Source organism: Nanorana parkeri, unplaced genomic scaffold (assembly GCF_000935625.1).
Source record: "Nanorana parkeri isolate BGI_ZX_2015 unplaced genomic scaffold, ASM93562v1 scaffold320, whole genome shotgun sequence".
Lineage (NCBI taxonomy): Eukaryota > Metazoa > Chordata > Amphibia > Anura > Dicroglossidae > Nanorana > Nanorana parkeri.
Genome location: NW_017306588.1, coordinates 180,576 through 186,952, shown reverse-complemented (window position 1 = coordinate 186,952; position 6,377 = coordinate 180,576). Strand labels below are relative to the sequence as shown.

The 6,377-nt window shown below is 51.4% G+C and overlaps 1 protein-coding gene across 1 annotated transcript in view; it reads right to left on the bottom strand.

The window, feature by feature from the left end:
* SEMA5B (semaphorin 5B) overlaps positions 1-6,377 on the bottom strand; it is a 297,119-nt gene that overhangs the window by 132,188 nt on the left and 158,554 nt on the right. Inside the window, exon 3 of the mRNA XM_018558083.1 lies at positions 6,301-6,377. This exon is cut by the window's right edge and continues 89 nt beyond it. Within this exon, the coding sequence (XP_018413585.1) occupies positions 6,301-6,377 (77 nt within the window). The remainder of the gene's footprint in view (positions 1-6,300) is intronic.

Genomic DNA, 6,377 nt, shown 5'->3' with positions numbered 1-6,377 from the left:
GAGGTATTGTAACGTTATAGAAGCGGCTTATGGAAGCGCACAACACAGGGACGGAGTTTGTCCGGACGGACGGACGCAGAGCCAGGAAATGGCGCTGCCCATTCATCTGGTTTAGTGCCCATTCAAACTGAGCGTTGAATCGCGCAATTTCTGCCGCGCGATAACGCGAGAAGTCACCGTCCAATGATTTTCAATGTAGCTGTTCTATTCTACAGCTCGCTGTCGCGCGTGGCTTGCGGCAGGACCCTTTTTTCCGCGGATGACGCAAGATTTTTCTCTTTTTTGCATGCAGCCCGACGGTGAAGGTCGCCCGAACGGTCGTGCTATCCCGGCCGCGCGGAAAACCACTCGAGGTGAGTGTCGCTCAGCGTGAATGGGGCCTTAGAGTAATGAGAAGGAACAACTCCAACCAATCAGAGAATCCAGAACCAGCAAGTCGCCCGTCCTGGATAATCTCCCCGCCGAGAACCAACTACTATCATACATAGCCACACACCGCCATCACCGCGAGACACCTACGGAGCCCCTCCCCCATCTGTACGTATACAAGTCTATATACTGATCTTCCATCTAGAGGTCTACATGAGGACCCTCCAGGGTGTGGCCGGGCGGGCAGCCCTTTAACAAAACTTTGGTAGACATTTCCCCCAGATACAGCGAGGAGGATAATGATTGGCCCCCCTGCAGATGACACAGAAATGAGAGGTCTGTAACTTGTATCATCGATGTATTGTAAGGCCCGGTTCCCACCTAGCGCGGACGCGCTTTCGTACTCGCGGGAAAAACGCTCAAACAGGGAAATGCCATTATTTTCACTGTGCATGGTTCCCATCTGGGCGGTTTTGCGCGAGTAAGAACGTGCGGGAAACCGCCCTACGCCCAAAGAAGTACATGTTCTTCTTTGCGGCGTTTTGGTCGGGCGGTTCCATTGGGAGACAGCCAGGTATCCCTCGGAAACGCGCGTTTTTCGCGCGTTTTTTTTACCGCGGAAAAAAAAAAGCGCGAAGAACGTGCATGTTCAATCCGCCTAGGTGTGAACCCAGTGTCAATGATAGAGACAGAATATCCACCAAACACCCGGAGAAATCACACGATACAAAGTAGAGGCGCACGGGAAATGGACATTTCAAAACTAAAAAAAAAAAAAAATGTCGGGCCAAAACCAAAAAATTTTCAAATTCTTTTTCAAATTTTTTAAAAATATTTTTATTTTGTACTTTAATTTTAGGGGCTTCAGGGAAATATTAGAGGTCTAAACAGACCCCCGATATTCCCCTTTTAGAATGGAAAACGAGATTGACACAGAGCCCTCAGAGACGCAGAGTCCTCATTGACGCAGAGTCCTCGTAGACGCAGAGTCCTCATAGACGCAGAGTCCTCGTAGACGCAGAGTCCTCAGAGACACAGAGTCCTCATAGACGCAGAGTCCTCATAGAAGCAGAATCCTCATAGACACAGAGTCCTCATAGACGCAGAGTACTCATAGAAGCAGAATCCTCATAGACGCAGAATCCTCAGAGACACAGAGTCCTCATAGACGCAGAGTCCTCATAGACGCAGAGTCCTCATAGAAGCAGAATCCTCATAGACGGAGAATCCTCAGAGACACAGAGTCCTCGTAGACGCAGAGTCCTCAGAGACGCAGAGTCCTCGTAGACGCAGAGTCCTCAGAGACACAGAGTCCTCGTAGACGCAGAGTCCTCAGAGACGCAGAGTCCTCAGAGACGCAGAATCCTCATAGACGGAGAATCCTCAGAGACACAGAGTCCTCGTAGACGCAGAGTCCTCGTAGACGCAGAGTCTTCAGAGACGCAGAGTCCTCATAGACGCAGAGTCCTCGTAGACACAGAGTCCTCGTAGACGCAGAGTCCTCAGAGACGCAGAGTCCTCATAGAAGCAGAATCCTCATAGACGCAGAATCCTCAGAGACACAGAGTCCTCGTAGACGCAGAGTCTTCAGAGACACAAAGTCCTCGGAGACACTGAGTCCTCAGAGACGCAGAGTCCTCATAGACGCAGAGTCTTCAGAGACACAAAGTCCTCGGAGACACTGAGTCCTCAATCTCTTTTTCTGTGTCCTCTGTTAGCAAGGAGCAGGAATCCTCTATACTGAGTGTTCCTGTTCATTGATAACATGAGGACAGAGTATGTTTACTATAACTACAACTATGAATGAACAGGAAGTGATGTAGGAGGGGATGTAGATCACTTCCCATTCATTCATAATTGAGGATATAGTAACCGTACTCTGTACTCAATTATCTACAAACACTCGGCGATCACTGATCACATGACTCCTTGTACCCCTCTCCTCTCTGACGCGCTGTCACAGGAGGCTGAGCGAGCGGAGCAGGGAGGTGAGCTCAGCCTCCTGTGACAGCGCTGGCTGTCTCCGCCCACACACCGCTCTGCCGGACTGTGATAGGCGGCTCAGCGATGTGGGAGGAGAGATGCCGGCCGCTCACAGCGCCAGCTGTCACAGATTCTTTCCTCCCCGCTGGGACACAGAGCAGAGCCCAGTGTGGAGAAAGCAGGGATGCGCCGAACGTTTCCAGAATCGCGGCACGACAAAAGCCGATCATTCTATATCCAGCACGCGGCGGAAGCGACGGGACGTCTCCTTTAAGGCGAACATCCGCCGTGTAATTAGAGGTCGTTCAGTCCTCTCCAACAAAAGAGCTGGTGGCCTCCTGGGAAAAACCGCCTGAAAAGGTCAATAAAAGATTATTTCTTTCACCTCGGGAACCTCCGACTCCGAAAAGAGGGGGGAGGAGCCGAGGAGTGGACATGGAAGAGCGCAAATCATTAACCGCAGAGCGTCGCAGAGAGAAGAGAACCGCCACCCGGGGGGAGGGGGGTGGATGTCAGAGGCAAGAGAGAGACTAACAAAGGGGGGGAAGTCCGCAGATCGGGGGCCCCACCGACCACAATTAATGCTTATGGGGCAACAACAAAAGACAATTGCTGGACGCGATCCGCCCCCCAAACTGGCGACCTCGGAACTCCGACATCCCGACGCACGAATTCCGAAAATCAACAGGACCAGAAAATCTCCAACTCTTGTTATAAAGCCGTCATTGAGTCTGCTGCAGGCAGGAGGAAGCATTTCCTCAGTCTCCTCTCCCCCAATATCAAACATCTCAGAAGGTTGAACATTATGTCGGCATGTTTGGCAGCAGAGCTAGCACTCTAAATGCACATTTATTTCCCAGAGAAGCCTCCATTGGATCTCCTTTGTGTCGCGAAAACATCAGAAACCCTTTTGCGACGCGTTTAATGGAAGCAGGGCGCGACGGAGCGAGAGGAATGCGCTCCAGCCGCAGCGTCGGCTATAAAAGCGCTAATGGTCTCTGTTCCCGGCACAAGTTCATGTTACCGGGGCGGCGGGAGAACAAAGGACGCGGGGAGACTCGCCGCATATGTGAACAATCAGAGCCGGGATCGCCAATATCCGAAATGTACGCGGGGGGGGGAGGGAGATTCCTCAGCAATATGGAAGGAGGTGACACCTGAGAAACCCCATCACATGTGAGGGCACCCACAGCTGCAACATGTTATCGTTCCTGCAAACAGGGGAATCGTATTGTAGCACCTGACCAGGACACGATGTGTTCTCTGTACAGCGCTGCGATATATGTCAGAGCTATATACATGTATAATAATAGTGTGTGACTGTGGGGGGGACATTAGAGTGTAAGCTCCTCTGTACAGAGACTGATGTGACTGTGGGGGGAGGAGACATTAGAGTGTAAGCTCCTCTGTACAGAGACTGATGTGACCGGCTCAGTGTCCTCTGTACAGCGCCGTGGTATAGGTCAGAGCTATGTGATGTATAATAATGGTTGCCATGGGTTGCAGTCGTTGGGGGCAGCGCTGGGCTCCTGTTCCACCGTCCGGCTGATTGTTGTACTTTCTCAGGACGGACTCGGGTTGGCATTTCGGGATCTCGGTATCTCCAGTGAAATCATTTTGCGGATAGTTTGGCTGTCGCGGTACACAAAGGGCGCTCGTTTTCAAGGGAACCGCGCCGGTTTGGGAGCCGCGGAATATTAATGCCGTCGCGCTCGGATTTTGATGTGTTTATTTGTAATCGGGAGATCTCGGGGAGCTCGTCGCGGCGATGATATAAATAAGTCGCGCTGATAATCCACGTCGCGGGTTCATTAATGGAGAGCGGAGCGTGAAAAATCCGGCGCGTTTTCTACACGCTCTCTGAAGTGGACTGATTGTTCAAATTAAAGCCGACGTTTCATCTAATATTTCCCCTCCCCCCTCATCAGCAGGATAACGAAACGCACCAAAAAATAATTCCGTTTTCATGACATATTTTATCTCCAGTGATGTCATCACTGGGTCTCTGTGCTTCTCTGTGCATTGCAGGCAGATCATAGCTGGTGGGAGGGGCCAACAGGGTGCTTCCTGGAAACCTCCCCGCACTCTGACTCAACTCTGCCTCAATACTCCTCGAAGGAGCACTCAGCCCTGATGCAAGCAGTGGGCGGGCTCTTGGGAGGAGTTATGCAAATATCATGCAAGGCTGGAGGAGTGCCGTTCCTAAGCTGTATTTGCATGGAGACCCCCCCCAGGTAACGCCCACATGTGATGCGAGCCTGAAGCAGTGGGCGGGCTCTTGTGGGAGTTATGCAAATATATTGTCAGTCTGTAATTTGCATGCAGACCCCCCCTGGGTGACGCCCACATGTGATGTCGAGCCTAAAGCAGTGGGTGGGATCTTGGGAGGAGTTATGCAAATGTAATGTTAGTCTGTAATGTGCTTGCAGACCCCCCCTAGGTGACACCCACAGATGATGCTGAGCCTGACGCAGTGGGCGGGCTCTTGGGAGGAGTTATGCAAATGTCATGTTAGTCTGTAATTTGCATGTAGACCCCCCCCCCCTCCTAGCTAACACCCACATGTGATGCTGAACCTGAAGCACTGGGTGGACCACTGGGAGGAGTTATACAAATGTCATGCCAGTCTGTAATTTGCATGTAGACAACCCCTAGGTAACGCCCACATGTGATGCTGACTCTGAAGCAGTGGGCCGGCTCTTAGGAGGAGTTATGCAAATATCAAAATGCCTTGATGGGTGGGTGTCAGTCTGGAGAAGTGGGTGGTCCTAAGCACGATGTATTTGCATGCAGACCCCCCTAAGTAACGCCCACATATGATGCTGAGCCTGAAGTAGTGGGCTGGCTCTTGGGAGGAGTTATGCAAATATCAGGTCAGTCTGTAATTTGCATGCAGACCCCCCCTGGGTGACGCCCACATATAATGCTGAGCCTGAAGTAGTGGGCGGGCTCTTAGGAGGAGTTATGCAAATATCAAAATGCCTTGATGGGTGGGTGTCAGTCTGGAGGAGTGGGTGGTCCTAACCAGGATGTATTTGCATGCAGACCACCCTAGGTAACGCCCATATATAATACTGAGCCTGAAGCAGTGGGCGGGCTCTTGGGAGGAGCTATGCAAATCACAATGTAACCCTAAATATGAATCACGAGTTATTCCGCACAGAACACCAACAATTTCTCTGCTATAGTAAAGAGAATACAGCAGTGCCACTGACCCGCCCCCCAGCCTGCTGATTGGACAATGAAGGAGCAGCAAGGTACCATCAGCTCTGCTCTCTCACTGTCAGCAGCAGAGACTGATTGGCTTCCAGTGCTTCCCCTCCCCCTTCCAGTGTGAATGTTGCTGTACTTATACTAGCTGCCTGTAGATATATATTGCGCAATGTCTGCATGGAGTTCAGTTTTGAGTTTGAGCCAAGCAGGGATGTACAGGAATAGTGAACAAACTCCATGTGGACATGCTCTCCTTACGCGCAGACCTCGCATTGCTAGACAGACACATTTTCTGCTCACTGCAGCAGTTTTCGGGGGAAATTAGCTGACGATTCGCTAACGATTCCCAAAAAAGCTCAGAAATGGAAGAACGTCCGCTCAGCATTTCTGGAGGAAGAAGGAAAACTCGGATGTGACAACAAAACCCAATCGGGACTGCTGAGTGGAGTCTACAAAACCAGCAGCTGCATGAGGCCACGCCTCCTTCTCAGGGGACAGTGCTGGGGACGGGAACAGGAAAAGCCCCTCCCACTGACACCCAATAATGCAAATCTAGAGGACGTCATCACTGATCTCTCGCTTTCTGATAACGCTCATCGCCTGGCTGTCAATGTTATCTAATGGCTGAAACATGTCATCGAATCTGGGAATCAGGCGTGCTGACCTTTCTCTGCTCTCACTGGCTGCATGCTTGCTACACCCACAGTACACATGGAGGGGGGGACTTGGACTCACCTGTGAAGCTGAGGATGGGGTGCTCTTTCCTCTGACACTGATCTTCCGTCTCTCGGTCCTCGGCCCGCACTCGCGGT